The 19,731-nt window shown below is 35.2% G+C and overlaps 1 protein-coding gene across 6 annotated transcripts in view; it reads right to left on the bottom strand.

Moving 5' to 3' along the window:
* Positions 1 to 19,731, bottom strand: part of LOC149803274 (uncharacterized) — a 386,506-nt gene that overhangs the window by 327,339 nt on the left and 39,436 nt on the right. For all 6 annotated transcript variants that reach the window (XM_089952942.1, XM_089952943.1, XM_089952944.1 and 3 more), the window contains exon 4: positions 14,312 to 14,575. In XM_089952942.1, coding sequence (XP_089809068.1) covers positions 14,312 to 14,575 — 264 coding nt within the window. The remainder of the gene's footprint in view (positions 1 to 14,311; positions 14,576 to 19,731) is intronic.

Below are 19,731 nucleotides of genomic sequence, written 5' to 3'. Positions count from 1 at the left end.
TGATTTCCTATAACTCATTTTAGTTGGTCTCTGCCTAATTGCTTCTAAAATTTCTGGGGAGATCCAGCCTGGCTGGTGGTCTTTCTTTATCCTTGTGTGTTTTTAAAGGGGCATGCTTGTTGACTATAATGATGAACAGATCTGTCCAAGTATCTAAAACATCATCAATATCTTCAAAGATCTGAACTGTATTCCACGGAATCTGTTTCAGATCTAGGAATTTAACAGTATCAAAGTTTTGAAAGGATCTATAAGTAATGGATTTATGGATATTAATTTTTGTTGATTTGCCATTGACTTTACGTGTTAGAAAAAGTGCAAAGTGGTCACTTATACCAATCTTTGGAACCATTACTTCCAAAACATTTTCTTTTTTATTGGTATAAATATGATCTGTAAGTGTTTTAAAGGTAGATGTTACTTTGGTGGGTTCATTTACTAGTTGCTCCATACCTAATGAAGCAATAAAATTCATCCAATTCACTTTTATTTATTCATTGAGAAGGTCTCTATTTATATCACCAAGAATGTAAAATTCTTTCCCTTCTTTCGAAATTTTATCTAATTGAAGTTCAAAATATTCACACCCAATCAGTATGTGATGATGGGGGTCTGTACACAAAACCTACTAAATAGGGCTAATAGCTTTTTCTGGAGTGACCTGTAGCCAAATGGATTCTATTTCCTGTATTTCTAGGCCTTCCCATCTTTTACAAATAGTACTGGTTCTAACATACACAAGGAGCCCACCACCACCTGTTTTCCTATCCTTTCGATAAGGTTTGTTGTAGCCATTGATATGCAAGAAATTTTCACCCTGATTTTCTGTTAACATTGTTTCCAAGAGTCCAAATAAATGGATATTATTATTTGGAAAGGTTAGCAGTAACTTCACTTGATCAATCTTTCCACAAAAACCCTGAATATTTAAATAACCTATGTGTAAACCTTTGCTAGAAACTCCTAAATTCATGAGATTAATATCAATGATATTAGAGGCACTCAAAGAGACATTAAAAGTATTAAAACTATGTTCACAGTGATTATGATCATTACAACTATCATTACTGTATAAAAAATTAGTTTCTCCACAACTGCATTTTCTTCTTTTATAATCATTGTATAAATCTGAACTATCAGTCATATTTGAATATGTACAAGTAGCTGGTACGTTTCCACATTCAGAACATGCATCAGCAAGGGGATCAAATTTGTTCTGACAAGGGATGCCTGGTGTATATGACAGTCCTTGATAGATAGATTGGTTCTCCCGTTGAGTAGAGCCTTCCTGTGGAGTTGAGATGGCCTCATTGCCCTTTTCCTATTCCATACATCTAGTGTGAGTTTTGGTTTTGTGTCCAAAGCTACCACACTGACGGCACTGTATTGGCTGTCTGTGCCTGCATTCTTGTGCTGAATGTTTGATCTCACCACAGTAATCACATCCTAAAGTGTATTGATATGGCTGTCTGATGCTGTTTTGACCTACGCTGGATTTAACTATAGTGAAACAATAAAATCAAATTCAGTCATAATACCAACAAGGAAAATCAGTTTCAGATTTCATGAATTATATGATGGTTTAAGATTTATTAGAATAGGTTCATGTCATATATAAACTGCTCTTGAATATAACAATACATGTTTTAATACATAAGCATATTAACAATCCCAGTACTATTCTTCCATCTATGAACATTATGGAATCACCAGCCTGCCACAATGTTGTATGAAGTAACAAATTAAAGACTGATGCCTTAATCTGAGACAGGATTATCATAATTTGAGTGGCCTCTTTATTCTGGAAACAGTTAAAGATATTTCTGAGATGAAAAAAACAAACCACAATTATGTCAAAGTGCACCAACCCTCTTAGTCTGAACAGTTCATGTATGGCTTACTAATGTCTCTCTTCATTTTCATTTCACAAGATAATGGGAGTCACAGCTGGCCATGATGTCAAATTGTCTACAGTTTCAATGTTGTGGTCAATAGTTTTGTGTCCTTAGTTTGCATGGGTTATACAAAAAATCTGTAAAAACATGTGCGTCCTCGCTTGCATTGCTAAAATTTCATATTCCTTAGAATTGATAATACAGTTCCCTCCTTGATACATCACCATTTGTTACTAATTTACTGCCTCAAACTGTATTTCTTTTCGCTCTAAGATCACCAGAACAAATGTCCTTGGTATGCAGTTCCATACCTGAGTCCTCGATATCCACCAAATACAAGAATGTGTATGTGTGTTTGTGAGATTTGGATTTTTAAAGTAGCTTTCAATTTTCTTTAGTCATATTGCTACGATGTCTGCAAAATGATAGTTTACAGTGATGTCTAGCACTGGGACATCACGCCACAGACATGTAGCATCATGTCTCACCCAGTCACATTATCCTGACATCAGTCTGACCAGTCCTAGCACCTACCTCTTAATGCTAAGCGCCACGCAAGGCAACTGCTAGTACCAATTATCAATGTTTTTGGTATGACTCAGCCGTGGTTTGAACTCGCAACCTCCTACATCCGAGGTGGACACTCTAACCTCTGGGCAACCGTAGTGGTAAGAAGTAAAACTAAACTGTGCATTAAGAAGTATTAGATGAGAATATATGAGAATATATTCACATAGATGTGTACATGAGATATCTGAAAATTTCAAAACTGTGACTTTCTAAGCACAGCGCTGCAGAAATTAAACCAATGATTGCAATTGTGGAAATCGCAATCTTTACTCCACCCTACAATCTTTAAAACAGCTTAGGTATCAACCCCTTGAGATGAAAACCTGTATGCTAGACCAATAAAAACCTTACAAAGACAAAAAAACCTTACACGAAAAAAATGTATTCATACAATATATAAGATCAACAGTTTTAAAACAACAAATGCTATACACAAAGTATTTTTACACATAATTACATAATTATTTACATTTCTGAAACTCTATTTCATTCTTTTTACTTATAACACTATCATCTTCTTGCTTTGGCAAAGCAAAGAAGCTTCTGATGGATGCTCCCTTCTTCATTTCAAAATTTCATTCATGCAGTTTTGTCCTGAAGTCTTTCTCCAGATTATATATGCTCAGCACCACTACTTTAATGTCTTTAATGCATATTTTACAAAAAGCATGTGAAGATCCTAACTTGGATACATCAACAATGCCAGGGAAGACTTTAATCCAATCAGCTTGAAACTTGCCACGTTCTCAGTCAGTGTCTTCAATTAAGCTTCTGTTTCTCTGAGTTAGACTCAGCCATTTGATGGATGGAATATTTCAACTAGATAAGAGAAATAATAAAAAAAAATAATAACAAAGTTTAGATTTGACATGTGATAGAGGGAAGATCTCCCAATTACAAATCTGTTACAAATTTATGTTTCCCTATAAACCCCAAGATATTATGCCAGGACCTATCCAAAAATTGAAATCTAGAACTAAAAATATTGACAAAGTAGCAGTCCAGAAGTTTATACCTCGTAAGCTGTTGATCATTTCTCTTAAAATTGCATATCTGGTGTTTGAAAAGTTATGAATTTGCTATATGGTGTGCCTATTTTGGTCACAAACTTGATATAAATTGGCAGACTGTTACATATTTTCGAGCCACAAGAACGTTATCACTCAGCATCTGTACTATGTCCATCATTATGGCAATGCATCTTCCTGTTTGCATTACATATCTGACAAACTTAACTCAAAACTACAACAGCACGATAAAATGCTGGTGCTAAAATCAGCAGAGTATTTATTTTTAATTGGTATATTGTCAAAAATTTTAATAAATCAACTTTATCTCTACATAGAAAAGCCAGACGAATTACGGTTACACCAACATGACTGCCACACTATGTAAAGTATGAAAATTAATGCAAACTTCATGCATTTGATAGTAATAAGTATAAATAATAAAATAATAATGTATAAAATAAGAAAACATACTTACTACACAGGTAGTCAATATCAGAAATCCGAGTAAGCATCAAATTTCAGAGCAATAAACAACAAGATCTTCACATACAGGAGTTGAACCATTTTTGAGTATGATTTGATTGGTTGTTTCGGGCCACCCTAGTCTCACTGAATTCTCTTTCTATAAAAAAATTATGCCCAGTGTCCCGGGTACACACAAAATGAAACAAAAATTTGTGTGAAAAAAACTTACAAAACAGCTATACAGTTGTACACTGACGAAAAAGTGAAAAAAACATACAAATTACTGGTAAACCATACAAGTTGACACTACTGTAATAGTGTTCAAAGGTAGATTCATCAGAGCTGCAGCACTACTTGAAGCACTCTAGTGTTATAAGCCCCAAAACTTGTCTTAATCTATTTAGTTACAATGCTCAAAGCAACAGCTATGAAAACAACTTGTATACTTATCCATAATTTTTCCTCAGTTCCCCAGAGGAATGAAGTTCTACTGATATACTTTGAGGCAGCAACTATGCAAAGTCTTTTAGCATGATATGCATAAAAGTCAATCGTGATTGATGCTTACGAGATTTATTTTATTTCAAATGTTCTCTATTGTCATCAACATTTATTACATGCAAAATTTGGCATGGCTGGCCATAAAATGTTTCCAAATGCTGAAAAACAGTTCTCACATCCCAGGTATGCTGTATCTCAGTAAACTTTGCATGTGTATAGAAACTGCTCTCAAAAATCTCTATACAAACACATCATTACCAAGATCTAAATTACTACTTAGATCTAGCAGTGTTGATGGAGTTATAATAATAAAGCAGTTCTCTTAAAAAATTTAGAACATTATTTACCGATGGATCCAGGGGAAGAAATTATTTCAGTAATCTGTCTTTTTCAATTCCCAAAGGTTTGTAGTTGAAAGGGGCATATTCTAGGCCAAGTTCACTAGCAACATACATGCCAACTCCCAGTGAGGTATAAGTGTAATTATTGCTATTATAAGTGCAAAAAAGTATAATTTAGGCATAAAAAGGATGACCCATATATTACATGCCAGAATTACAGCATGTATGAAAAAGATACATTTATTTATGCTACTAACCTGGTTCTGCAGCCGGTAAAAATTCTTGTCACAAAGGGCAAAATCCATATGGATCAGAACCAGAATATAAACACAAAATATGCTGAAAGAGTATTTATATTCAGCACTTACTTTAATTAGTCTACAAGTATAACTTTCACCGAATGATTGTGAACTGGAAATTTACAATGAGCATGATCATGTGCTCAGCATGCTGTATTACATTACTCTTATAATTTCTTCTTTTAAAGTGTGTAAAGTGGTGTTGATTTGTCCTTTTTATCTAATCTGACATTTTGTTTGGAAAGATCCATCTGTTCTAACATTTTTTGCCATATAACATTCACAACTCACACCGTAAAGCATTTCACTTAACATGTGACACAATTTTCTTTGAAAGTATAGACTGGACCACTGACTAAGCACTTTATTGACATAATAAATGTAAAGCAAAGTTCAAATATGAAGGAACCCACTTGTTTTCTTGGAAATGGGTCATATACAGTTGCTATAAATAGCAAATAAGGAAAGTATTCTTACAATATTCTTCTGCAACAGTCATCCTTTTAAGAATACTCTCAAATTCATACGAGTAGAATTAAAGTGGTGATAATAAAAATGACAATAAACAACTTTTCATTTCTTCATTTTTATCTAATTATTAATTACACCAACAAAGTGTAATCCATGTACAGGCAAGCGTAAAATGTAATTTGGGGAAGAAAAGCATAATGGCTGGCATGGATGTTGCAACCATTTCCCCTATTAACTGTGTTAATTTCTTAATAGTCAGATTTTTTTCTGCTTCATCGCAGCTTTGCAAAATTCAACCAATGCACATCCATTTTCCTCATGAATTGAACAGTCATAAGTTACTGAATTATGAAGAAATCCCACAAAGCTGAATCCTTGTTTGTGGGTTCAAAAAGAGATTTGATGGGATGTATTCTAAATCCTACATCATTCAATAATGCCGCAGTATTGCAAATTCCTTTTACAGTCCAAATAAGATGACCCTTATCCCATTCGGCCCCAGAGGTTTTTGTCGTTTTTGCCTGAAATGTGCGTAGTAAAAGACATCTGGGGGCTATTTCTGAATACATTGTAATACATTAGTTTTCAACAGAGTTTCCACGTGACTAATGCCTAGATGTACTAGAAACATCGTTTTCCATTGGTTATTTTTATTGCGCATGAGCAGAAAGGTAAAAGTTGGATTTTTTAATATTTTTTTTGCTAAATGGATCCATCATTTTCGTATGGAGACCGCAATTTATTCCAAATGCCCACCTTATCCTAGTTTTTGCAAAGAATCACCTGTCTGTGTGCAGTTAAGACCAGTATGCCTTAGATCTGAGGCCAAAAGGTCTAAAATCCGGAAACAAAATCGTATTCCGAACTCGAGCGAATTTTGGGTGGAAAAAAAAACGGGTCCAAAAATTGAGGTTTTTCCCTCTGTATTTTGTAGTGCAACTAGAGCTTCCAGATTATTTGGTATCATTTTAGAGCTATATCTGTCTGCTTTTTTTTAATACCACCGACCTTGGTGTATCTTAAATGACCTTGATGCTGCAGAGCTCGGAAGTAGGGTACAGCCTCATCACGCCTACAGACGGGATTCGCGCCGAATCGGTTAAAGAAACTATCATCCAAATAAACTATGTTGAAATAACCTTTCTTGTGTAAGCAAGAAAATATAGGCTCTGTGGTTTTGGTGCATACCTGTGGTGCAGATGCCAGTCCATCTGGTAAGCAGGCATATTAATAAAATTTTCCTTTCCAGTGAAAACATAAATATCCATGGAAGGCAGTGTCAATAGGAATAGAATGTATCTTTCAGGTCAATTGAAGCAAAATAAGAGTCTTTGCAAACCATGAATAATGCAGTTTTTAATGTCTTCATTTTGACAAGGTGATGTACAACATGTGCGTTCAACACATGCAGGCTGAGTATAACCCTCATGTCTTCATCAAGCTTTTCTCTACTGAATATTTTAGACAAGTACTTTTGTACCTAAAGTTTATTTCTCTCACTGTCTGCCTTATTCAGCAATTTATCAATTTTTGTTGCAATCAACATTGATTCATTGTCTGAAAATTTCATCTGTTTAGGGATAAAAAATGTTTACTGGATTGCAATCAAGTTCAAGTCTATAAGCTTTTGATGATGCTGGACCAACTCCCTGACTTGTCATGCAGCAAATTCCATCTTGTGATCCCAAGGCCACTAACAGGGTGAAGAAAAAAAAAGCCCATTTAGGTGCTCTAGTGCTCAGTGGTTTGGATGTCTAACTCATGACTGACAGAATGCAAGTTGAAATCCTAATATCTGATTAGCCTGTGCAGGCTGCCATGGGATGTCCTCAGATATGGCATATTACTATATTGCTTCAGCAGTAAACAGCCTCCTTCAATTGCTACAACATAAAACACCAAGCCAAACCAAACCCATTCCCATTTTTTTAATACATATTTATGATATAGGCCTCATAAGCTTACCAAATAAGAAAATACAGTGTAATCAAAAACTTAACAAATACATGTGTGCTTACAAGTTAAACTTGGTATTCATTCAGTCATGAATCTGTACTTTTTTCTTCACCAAAAATGATGGCAAATTAAGATGAGTGTATTCTTGTCTTTCTTGCATTAGAGATAGTGAGAAATAGGTATCACTGTGCCAGCGACAATGGCAGCTACTTCAATTTCATTAATAATGTTACAATTTTATGTTCAAAATTTTAAGTAAAGGAACTTATTATATGCTCATTTTTGTCTCCATTAACTTTACATTGTCAGAATAATGCAGTATTTTGCGATACTGAACAACTTCATATTGCACTCATGTGCACGGCACATGTGCCTAAAAATGATATCATCTATTAGGAACTATTATTATAAATAAACAATGGACACAGATGGCAGCACTTCTGATTTAATCTGTGGATTTGGTAAACCAAGTGTTTGAGCCATTTGAAAGTAGAGATGCTAAAGTTGACAATGTGGAAGAATTCATAGAGTCACAAAAGAAACGTTCAACGAAGCAAGTGAATGAACGTGATATCAGAAATGTCCAGCAATGGCTTTATGACAACAAATGTTAGACGTGCTACAATGAAAATATCATTCTGGATCTTTTCAACACGTATTTAGACGTGATGTTTATAACGATTCACAAAGTGAATGGTTCTGACTATGAGCCATGCTCTTTAGAATCTATAAGATACAGCACAGAAAGGCATCGTAAGGCAGACCTGTCAACCTGACAAGTCCGTCTCAGTAAGGCAGTTGATTTTCCATAAGATGGACCAGTTTTCAGTAAGGTGTAACAAAATATCTTTTAACTGCTATCGTAAAGCTGGAAAACGTAATTAAAAGTTCGACACATTGACAATAAACATTATGTTCAACTGAAAAGTTTGTAAAGTACCCGTAGACTTTATTTACCACTAGTACAGTTGCACAAACTCTAGTTCCAAACCCTATGCAACTCACTGGCTTGTTCCTATCTCTCAACTTGACATAGTTCCTGGACATTCTTTTCCATTTCACATGACGATGGTGATCATATCTTCTGCCCTGAGACATCCTCAAATTGGCAAATGATGTCCAATAAATGTAACTGTGTCAATTCCAGCTTTTATTCACTAGAATCTGAATACTCCTTTTTATTTTTCTGTGTTGATTATTAACACTTTTCTAGAAGCAATTTTCCCTTTCATCTTCAACATGCATTGCTTTCCAGATGCCATTTTAAAAAATTCTATAATCAACAGTATGATCATGCAGACACTTCATATGAACAAACAGGTGCAGTTTAAAGCATCTGGGGTGCTGCTATAAAGTTAGTCTGGTTCCCTGATTAATTTCACTAATTCTAACATGAAACCCAGATCCAAACAAAACACGGATGAACCAATTATCCAGATATTTTGGCAACGATCATTTTTCTGTAGTTTTTACTAGCATGCCGTAAGTCTGCATTTTAAGGGTAATTTTCATAAGACTTACAGCAAAATCGTAAGAGTTGGCAGGTCTGTTAAGGCTAAGAGTTATCCCATCTCTTAGAGATTGCCCATTTCAGAAGTCAATCGAAGCACTAAATTCTTTAAAAAAATGCAACTGAAGAAGGCTGGTTTTGGAAGAAAAGCAAGAGCATCAGAGCCGATAAACCTCAATGACAAATAAGCTTTATTTTCTAGTGGTGAAATGGGCTCTCACACGCCTGCTGCTTTGCAACTTTCCGTATTCTACTTCTGGGGTTCTGGGGGAATGTTTGGATTTAGAGGCCAAGACAAGCACTGAAAATCAAAGTTTGGAAATGTATCAGTTTTAGCAGATCCCACCAGTACTCAATATCTTCAAGATGCTGAGAGAGATAGCAAAACCTTTGATGGTACTATAAGGGATGACAACAGATCAACAATACCTTGCATTTTTTCCATCGTAACAGCACCAGAGCAAGACCCAGTTCATCTTTATCTTTGGTATTTGAAATGAAGACCCTTTCAAATGATGGATGATGACAGCTTCTTTTATTTAACACCAATTCCAATGCAGAAACTGACAAAAGCTTCTTAGACACGGCAATCATATTTCTAAAAATTCAATTAATGTCCTTATTTTGATATAAAAATATAAATAAAGAAAATATAGCCATAACAAACTTTCAGACAATATAATGAATGAACAAAAATAAGTAAAGAAAAAGGATGGGAAAAATCTGCAATAAAATGTGTACTCTGCACATATAAAAAAAATTCCATAATCAAATGCATCAATCAACATTGCAAAATATAAGCAAAGAGATTTTTAACAAAGTGTACACTGGAACAAATTCAAATAAAAATATATTTTACTGGACAAAATAATAAATATTACAAGTATTTTATTCAAGACTGATGGGGGATAATCAACTGGGATCTCTGATGAAACAAGCCACAGACAATGCAGAGTCCGGGGGGAAATCACATACCGCTCAGTAAGGAAGACTAATGTGACAATCCTGTTGAAAACTGGGGTCCTGCCGACAAAGATCATGCAAGTGACTGGGCATAAAAATATGTCATCTAAAACTGGCAAAAATAATGAGAATAAATCTACTTGCCGATCTCGAATCTCCTCAAAATTTACGTTGTGGGTTATTTCTGCTAATAAGAATTACGCAGTTTTCAAATACTGGTCAGCATGAAAATATATGCTGTAATATGTAGGCCTATAACCTATACTACATTTGAAACCGAAATCACATTCCTAAGGAGAATTTACTGCCCTCCAAAATGAATAGAATTTACTGTTCACTAAAAATCGTTGAATAAAGCATCGTATTGAGAATTTAAATTAAAAGACTTTCATATTTTTCCAGCTTATGATTCCAAACTATCAATGGCAGAACAGAAACAGTTATGCAGTTTGTTGTCAAAGCCAGTCCCACAAGCCACATGTACACTGTGAGGAAAACACCCACTAGATAATCAGAATTTAGCTGATTGACAAAAAAACTAAATCCATCCATTCTTAACCAACTGGAAACTTTGTTCAATGGCGTAGTCATTCATAATATGACTTTAAATTTCAATTTTAGATAGAGCAAAATGGGATTTCTTTTTTAAATGGGTGACTGAACGCGTGGAAAACTACCAAGTTTAAAGGTCACTGCGCAGTGCTATGTGTGCATGAATACTATTACTGTGTATTGATGAATCTACAGTTGTGAATTTACTTTGTAATAAAGCATAAATTCAATTACACCGCTCCCTCGATAACTCACGCCCAGATAACTTGCGATCCCGCTTATAACACGGTGTCCGTCTTGGCTCCCGATTTTTTTCCAGAGAAGATGTATTTAAAATATCTTTAAAATATTTTGAACATGAAAAAATTGCGATAAGAACTGATAAATTAAACCTTGATACATTGCTCGTTTTATCATCGAAAATGGTTATTAATGCCCGTAAAAATATAATCCATATTTTGAAATTTGCAAGTTCTAAAGAAGAAATAATTTCAGAGGTCTCAAAAACGCTTAATTACGCATATTTGGACGCCAATTTTTGATGTGGGACGCAGAAAGTCACTGAGGCGGGAGTCCTCCGTACGCATGTAATAGGTGCGCGGGAAAATTCACAGATTTGCTGGTCCTGTTTCAGCCACCTGCTTTGTGGGAAAATGTGTTGATCAGTTAACTATGCTGATATTTACAATGACAGAAATCAGTGACTGAAAGACTCTTTGATGTACTGTTGCCATTTTATAAGAGTACATTAAAAAAAAAAAAAAAGAACATGATGCAACAGCTAGGCGGCTAGTTCAAAGGCTTTGACTAGCGGCCGAGTGAGAAAATGTACTGATATTTAGTGATTGAATTCAGAGGCAGAAAGACCCAGTTTTAAAATCCTAGCGAGACCTCTTTTTAAAGATATCATATATTATGTAAGTTTTTATGATAAATAGTTGTCAGTATACTGTAAATAAACAGTCTGGTGAAATAGCGATCAATGAAAACTTCTGGTAAATGCTAACAGGTGGCAACAGAGAATGAAATAAACACCAATTAAACATCTTCCTGTGTGAAAGTCACGTTCTAATCCTTTAATTCCGTTTCAGTGTAAACATTATAATCACAACTTATTCTGTTCATTGTAAACATGAAAAGAGTCAATCGACCGTCACATCGAAACCCGTGAGTACTTCTGTGAGAACCTAATTACATGTACATGCCAGCTTTGTTTTGATCAACAACTTGGGGAAGTGTTTGTTGCATTAAAAAAAATTGATTAAAAGAGACCTCGGGTGCTGGATTAAGGGTCCTGGAGCTGCCTTTGACGTAAAGCAAAACAGTAACAGAGACAACGTTGATGATAGTGACTTCGAATGTTTCAGTGAAACTGATGTCATTAATGCCGAGGCTGTTTGGGAGAAATTCGTACAGACTCATGGTCCTGAGATGGGCGTTTCACTTGATGATATGGAGGAGTGGATTTGTGCTGACAATGATTGCCCCACAGCCGAATACATGTCAGATGAAACTATAATTATTTCTATCGTTCGATCGACACTGTTTCTCGAAAAGAGTCGATCTTTTGTATATAAAAAAAAAACGTCTAATTTGGATCAAAGAATAAAACTAGAATGTATCCAATTCAACATAAAAATTAGTGACGTAGTACACAATGTGTTAAGTGGTAAACATGTTAAGTGAACGGAAACCACGTGGAATAATGGTTTTGATGATCGCCTCAATATACTGTAATTTATCCTGAAATTAATGTTGTCCTATGAGGAAATAATAAAGTACACTGTTATGTAGAGATATTTATTAACAGTTAATCTCAGAACGATTATAAAGTGAGTATTCAACAGCATAATCTGCCTACCCCCCCCCATTTCTCCGTTATGTCGTCAATCACTTTATTGGTTTTGGGCTTATTTTATAGGTCCCTCGATAACTCGCGCCTCACTTATAGTGCGGTCGATGTTTCTGGACCCCGATGTGCGCGAGTTATCAAGGGAGTGGTGTACATTGTTTCTTGCAATATATTTTATTATTAAGCTTTAGGTAGTAAAAAAAATTATAAAATAATAAAGAGGTTTCTGCAGTTGTAATGAAAAATATTATTTTGTTTTTTTCTGGAAAAACTTGTTCGTACAAATTCAGTAACCTATAAATACAAAGCAGATTATAGAAATCAGAAGTTTTTTCTGGTATCAGTGTGTGCTAACTCTAAGGATGTTATTGAAGCCGAGCCTGCAGGGCAAGGGTATCAACATACCCAAGTGACTTGCAAGCACTGAAGACAGAATAAAAGATGTATCGCTATTCTTAAATAGTTTTTTTAAATATGATATTTTCTGATGCAATTTCAAGTTTCCTGGTGAAAACATTGATCTAGTATACTGGCAATACTTAATCTTTTTCTTGGGATGCATGCACTTCAAAGAACTATTGAGAAATAACCATTTTCGCAAACAATTTAGCATATATGTCATTTTTGAGGAACAATTAAGCAACTACCAGATGTTTAACAGGTAAATACATGAAAGTAAACAAATTCTGAACCATATTTTGATCAATGTACACCAGTTACAATAGTGCAGATGAGATGAAAATCCATGTGTCCGTTATTATTTATATTATTCCCAATGAATATGATGTATTAAAGCAAGAGAACACATCATATTTCTCTACTTGAACAGCTCACTTGTACAACTGGAGAATGTAACTGCATTATATGTTTTCAGACATCACACACGATATGGAATGCAGAGTCATTTGTTTTGGGTGCAGCCTGAATAAAGGGTAAGTACAACTATACATCAGGGCATCACTGCCGCATGAAATCTCTATTGAAACACATTCATACATGTCATCCAACAATGCTGCACAATGATTTTATGTCAGAATTATAGAATCCTTCATACACACCAGTGTAGGATATGACAAGACTGATCCAATGGGTGGAAATTTTATATACAACACAGATATAATGATTGTTGTCCTTGTTTTGTTTGCATTAAGTTTCATATTCTTGTTATTTTTATGAAAGGAAAAATCAATTCTAAAGTTGAATGGAGGACTATATAATTATTTTTTGTCAATCTCATTTAATCTTACTGATAGGAGTGGGCTTCATTCTTTGAATTGTTCATATCTGTATCATTGTGCAGGTTATCTTCAGTACACAATCTAGATGTTGTCTATTGCCATTACCTTCTTAAATGCTTTATTCTGTGTAAACCTAAATTATTATGCCCTATTTTATGGTAAGGATATCTTAAATGTTTGTTTTGTTGGTTGAGAGTTGCATCAGTATTCACAATATGTAATTTCAACTTAGTACGATTTTTTCTTTCAAGAATGTGAGAAAAATAATCCTTTATTTTTCAACACAAAACCTGCACAGATACTAAGTCAATCAATGCAAAACATCCTGTTTGCAGACTCTAACTTCAACTTCCACTTCTTTTATGAGGTGATTGTGTTGGAATTAATGCTTATCTTGATAATTTTGAAAGAATGCTTAAGTAATGAGGAAATGATGGAGTTTTTGCCAGTTTGTGTGCACTATGCTCATACCAGACAGTCAAGTGATAAAAGATTAATATTCCCCACACAAGAACATGATCATACACATATAAGAATGTAAGAAAAAGGATACCTCGGACATTGAGTAGCTCTGACAAGTTTACCTAAATAATTACCAACCATGCAAAGTTCAAAAGTGCCTTACCTGGGTCCCTAACTGAATCTACTGGGACAGCCCAAAGACACTGTGAAACATGACACATATTACCTGTCCATTTTAGCTGATGATGCTCTGGCATAAAGCATGTCCTGCCCAGAACTGGTCATAGCAAAAAGTTTTGCCTTGTCCAGAAACTCCAGCATTTTCATCCTCCTCTTTGGGTCTGGTTGAAACATGGCCCAATCCTTTACTGTTCTCCCTTGATTGTCGTGCAGTCTCAAGTCCCCACCATTATTGAGCAAGCACATCAGCAGTTTCACATTGCCAATGAAAGCAGCTACATGGACTGGTGTCAAGCCAGAGTTACTTCTCCTAAAATTGTATACAATAAACGGAGTGTAGAAACACAGAAGCAACAAATTTACAATTAATGTAAGTGAAATTAATAGATAGATAACATGGTTATTATCACTATTTATGGATACAGAGAAGTGTTCTTGAGGTCCCATGAGGATTGTTATAAATGTTTTCTGTAAATCATAACATTCCTTGACTTCATATTTTATGTCAGAAAAAAAAAAATAAGACCCCTAAAGTCATTAAGTACATCAAATGTTTTCAAGTACAAACTACAAAAATATTTGTAAATGCATGAACATTTGTATATTAATTTTGTTTTCACTTTTATCTGACTTATTACCTGATATTTAATGATAATTTCATTTCACCTGTCATACCCTTACAGCGGTGGTCCCTAATCAGTGCACAAAAATACTGTTACAGGAAGGAATCATGGTGAAATCAGTCCAATGAAAGGGAACAGTTAATATTCGAGTCCTATAGTCTTTTACAGGATTCTTTAAAATTTAAAAAAACAAACATTCTGACAACAAAAATTTCATCAAAAAGGAATCCAAATATTTACCATTACTTTGGACTTGTATGCTGACCAGTCATGTGACCTATGTGTAATCTTGTGGGTCCACTTACGATGGGTTATATGAAATCTACCTTATTCCATATCCAAAGGTCCCATTCTTTTTTTATAATGTCTTCATACCTTGTGTTTTTTTAGATTGTGTTGGTATGTATATCTCTATATTTTATACTCCTCAGGTACATGATTTTTATCAAATTTCTGTAATTTTTACTCATGGTTGTAAATTGTACAGATTATCTTTATTTAGATTTTGCCTACGTGAAAGGGTCTGTTAAAAGCATAAAATTACATAGGATCTATAAATAGATGCTTACATATGTGCTGACAATTCCTAATAATAATCTAAATAATAAGACTTAAGGATGACTTTGGTTAATTTCTCATTGACTAATAGGATTTGGACAGTTCCGTAAGTATTCATTACCTTTTCATTGGTTGGGCTTGATCATATGAATAGGCAAGTTCAAGATAAATGGAATAGTAAGATTTGTCATGTGGGTTATGTTGTGAAATATAGTTGTAACAGGTGTCAATAAGGAAGGAAGTGAGTAATCAGATTCATTCCTATTTTGGAGTCATCCTCTTTTTCTGTGTTCCTGTTGTAAGTCTGCATACATGTTTTATGTTGTACTTTGATATTATTCAAGAAGAAAAACATCTGTTTGGACCTTTTTATTGGAAATAAAAAGTGCTAATTAGTGGAAATAAAAAGTGCTAATTATCTGGACTATAATATTATTCTGGAACTATTGTGAATTAATCAAAGGAGTTCTGGACAATGCCATTTTGACAACAACATGACTTGGCATACTAGTAAATTTCCAGTTTTGAAATTTACAAAGAACTTTTCATTAATCTGGACTTTCATAGAATTTTATCAGGACTATTTTGGATTCAATTCATAATACTGTAAGTTCCTCTCCCCTCAAGTTTCATTTATAACTTCAATCATTACATTATTTGTTAAGTTTTACAAAACTTGTTGGTTTTTTGCTTCTTTCTAATGCTTAGTTTGTGACCAGAGTTGTAACAATATTGTATTGAGGGTCTTGGGGGAAGATTAGTGTAAACAGTGTTACCATCAATGAAGAAAATGCATTGTTATTATTAATGGTTGAGTGATACTGCACCTAGTTTTGTTTTCAGTTTTCTCATTTTCAGAAGCTGAAGGAAGCAAAATAAATCCCATACTGTGCTAAACTGACTTATGTGGGCAGGTGAGAATAATAAACAAAATGAGGAACAGTGTCAAGACTTTTTTCCTGTAAAATGACCAACACAGGTTACACTTCTCTAGTAAAATAAGGCAAACATTATACACAGGCAAAAGAGCTCATACTATTTATGAAGCAGAACTGATTCAATTCTAAAGCCAACAAATTTTTCACTATCTTCAAAACAGGATCATCTTACTTAAAAGCTTATACTAGCTGTTAAAAAAACACAGGGCCATCCTCTAATTTCTTAATCTTTTAGCCCCTGGATCCAGTTTTAATAATGAAACCCTATGTACTGTCTTTAGCATATGTTTCTGAATGACAGTAAATAATTAACTATTCTGATGTCCAAAATACTTAGGGATGCAAACAAGAAATCCCAATAAAACTGTCTGGGAACAAAGGTCAGGATAAGGTGTGGGAAGATCAACCAGCAATTGTGTTTCTGGAGTTGGCAGATTAATGACTGTGGTTGAAATGAACCACTTTAGTCTACATAATAATTGCTTTTGACACTTTAATTTAAAAGGCTTCGTTTTCAAATTCGAAATTGTGTACATCAAAATAGCAGTTTGTTAATATCTGTTAAGTTCAAGTTATCATTACTCCCATGCATAGTTGTCTCCATGCATAAGATTCAATTGTTAATCAATACACTAAAAAAAAAAGACTGTCAGACCACCTTTCTGCAAGAAAATCTGAGAAAAACTGCTTCCTTTATTAAAATTTCTATACTACCGTATTTTCGCGTATATAAGACGCGTCTTATACAAAATTTTACTTACCCTGCACCCAGGGTGCGTCTTATATTAATGGGTGTCTTATCTAAGTATTTTTTAACACAAATGAACGGTACAGTGTGTGATATTGAAGGACGATTATTGCGGTCGATATTCACGTTTCACGATTTTCATTCCTAGTTGTAAAAACAATTGGGTAAGTGTTCAGTAATTACCACGTGTACCAATCCAATGCAGGCCACTTCAAATTTCAAATCCTTTCGTTTGAATGTTTTCTATAATTATTGCAGATCTAAGTTTAGTAGGAGTAAATGTTTTAAATTTATATAATATAGTATGTTTAAATAGTTTTGTTTATTGTTATTAATTATCACAGCAAAAACTACGGCGGCTATATTACCTATACATCCGGTTGGGTTCAAAGATACTTAAATTTTCAGTATCTTTGGTGGGTGCGTTCGAAAACAAGACAAGACTAAATAGTTCGAAAACAAGACAAGAATTTGTTCAATATAGGACTTAAATATGAAAATTAGTTCTACCATATATTTAAAAATTTTATTAAACACAACATAATAAACTGTTACTAAACAGTGTTTGACTTGATCAAAAATCAATGTACCGTATTGTTCTATTCATCTTCATTTTCATCGTCATCAGTTTCGGCTTCAAATCCATCGAAACTTGAATCAAATTCACTGTCGTCGTCGCGGAATAACTCCATAACTGATGCTAACTGATCCTCATTGGCATCAGTGGTATCAGATGCAGCTGAGTCGTCGTCCGAAGAACTGATATAGTTAGCCAATTCGGGAATTATCCCACACTTTCTGAAGCCATTGATTACTGTCATAGTTTTCACTTTCTCCCATGCCAGAAGAACCCAATTACATGCCTCTACGCACGTTGCATGACGTTGTCGACCAGCTAGCGTGAAGGTGTGTTTACCGCTAGTCATCCAACGATCCCATTCCTCACGAACAAAAGTCTTAAACGGGTGATTGACGGCAACATCCAAGGGCTGTAGTTTGCAAGTCAGGCCACCTGGGATAACGGCTATGTGGGCTCCAGCATTGTTGATGTGCTTCTGCACAGTTGTCTCCTTATGGGCAGCCATTGCATCAAAAATCAGAAGAGATTTCTTCTTGAAAAATCCGCCTTTTCTTGTTCTGAAGCATTTGTCCGTCCAGGTCTGCATCACCTCTGTGTTCATCCAGCCCTTTTTGTTGCAGACAACAACAACTCCAGCTGGCAACGTTTCTCTTGGCATGGTTATCCTTTTAAAGATAACCATGGGTTTCAGTTTTCCTCCTGCAGCAGTGCAAGCCAATACAACAGTGAAGTTGGTTCGTTCATGTCTGGTGGTATCAATCGCGACTGTCTTCACTCCTTTCTCTGCCACTGATCTAGTAGCTGGAACATCGAATGACATTGGAATCTCATCCATATTGATGATGTCATCATCTGCCAACTTCAGTTCACTTATTTCCTTCTGAACAAAGGTATGGAAAACATCCAATTTATTCTCCCAATTGTCCGGAAGCTTCTGTCCAACAGTTGTCCGTGACCGGACTGCAAGATTGTTCCGTTTCATGAACTTGTACACCCAGTTGACACTGCCACCACGTAAGTCTGTGATCTTCATTTCTCTAGCAATAATTCGAGCCTTCAGTTTGATCGCTATCGTTAAAACGACACGGTTACTGTCACGTTGCGAATGCACCCAGTTGGCTAGATTTTCTTCCAAGTTCGGCCATCTTGCCTTTCTACCTCTACGAGCTCGTTTCCTTGGATTCATCTTCTTAATCTCCTCTTCCTCCAACCTCCAATCACGTACATTCTTCTCGCTGCAGCTAAATTCTCTTCCAGCAGCTCTGTTGCCACGCTCCTTGGCAAACTTGATGACATCTAATTTAAAGTCGGCCGTATATGATTTTCGCTTCGGCATCGTGACAATTTTATAAATTTTAAAAATGCTAAGCAAATTGATCACTCATTTATATATACCAGTAATAAGAGACTGTTCCCACGTTTACCGGTATATATGCTAACCGCATACATCAGGCATTTATTGGTCTATGTACGGTACTAATCCCACCCGCTGAAGACTTGGCCTAGCAGATCAATGAAGCCGCCTTTACATCTGGCGTTTATTGTTCTAGAATCTAGATACCAGGTACTCAACCCATCCGCTATTGGCCCAGCGGGAGATAAGAATAAACAATAACCGTTGCGGTCCTGCCTCAGACAATTCTTTGATCTCAACTAAAAATGGTAATGAAGCCTTGTTTATATCCGACGGGTGATGAAACATTGGACAAATTTTCATTTATGATAAAGGAAAGGAAACCACTGGAGATAAATTGCTCAGTGCGGCAAATGGCTAGGCCGCGTGCGTCTTATATTTGTGGGCGTCTTATGTAAAATATTTTTTACACAAATCGTCAAAACCCGTGTCTTATATATGGGTGCGTCTTATAATTAGGTGCGTCTTAAATGCGCGAAAATACGGTATGTATAAGCTGTTGTGATGTGAACTGTCATTTTCAAACAGACTGAACAATTACTTAACCTAGTGCTTGCACAGCAGTAGACCACTTATACAAAAGTATGCAGTGTCAACATGATGTG

This window comes from Sinohyriopsis cumingii, chromosome 3 (genome assembly GCF_028554795.1).
Source record: "Sinohyriopsis cumingii isolate HCF-2022 chromosome 3, ASM2855479v2, whole genome shotgun sequence".
In the NCBI taxonomy this organism is placed as follows: Eukaryota; Metazoa; Mollusca; class Bivalvia; order Unionida; family Unionidae; genus Sinohyriopsis; species Sinohyriopsis cumingii.
Note: the sequence above shows the minus strand (reverse complement) of the source record. Positions and strands in the feature narration are given on the sequence as shown.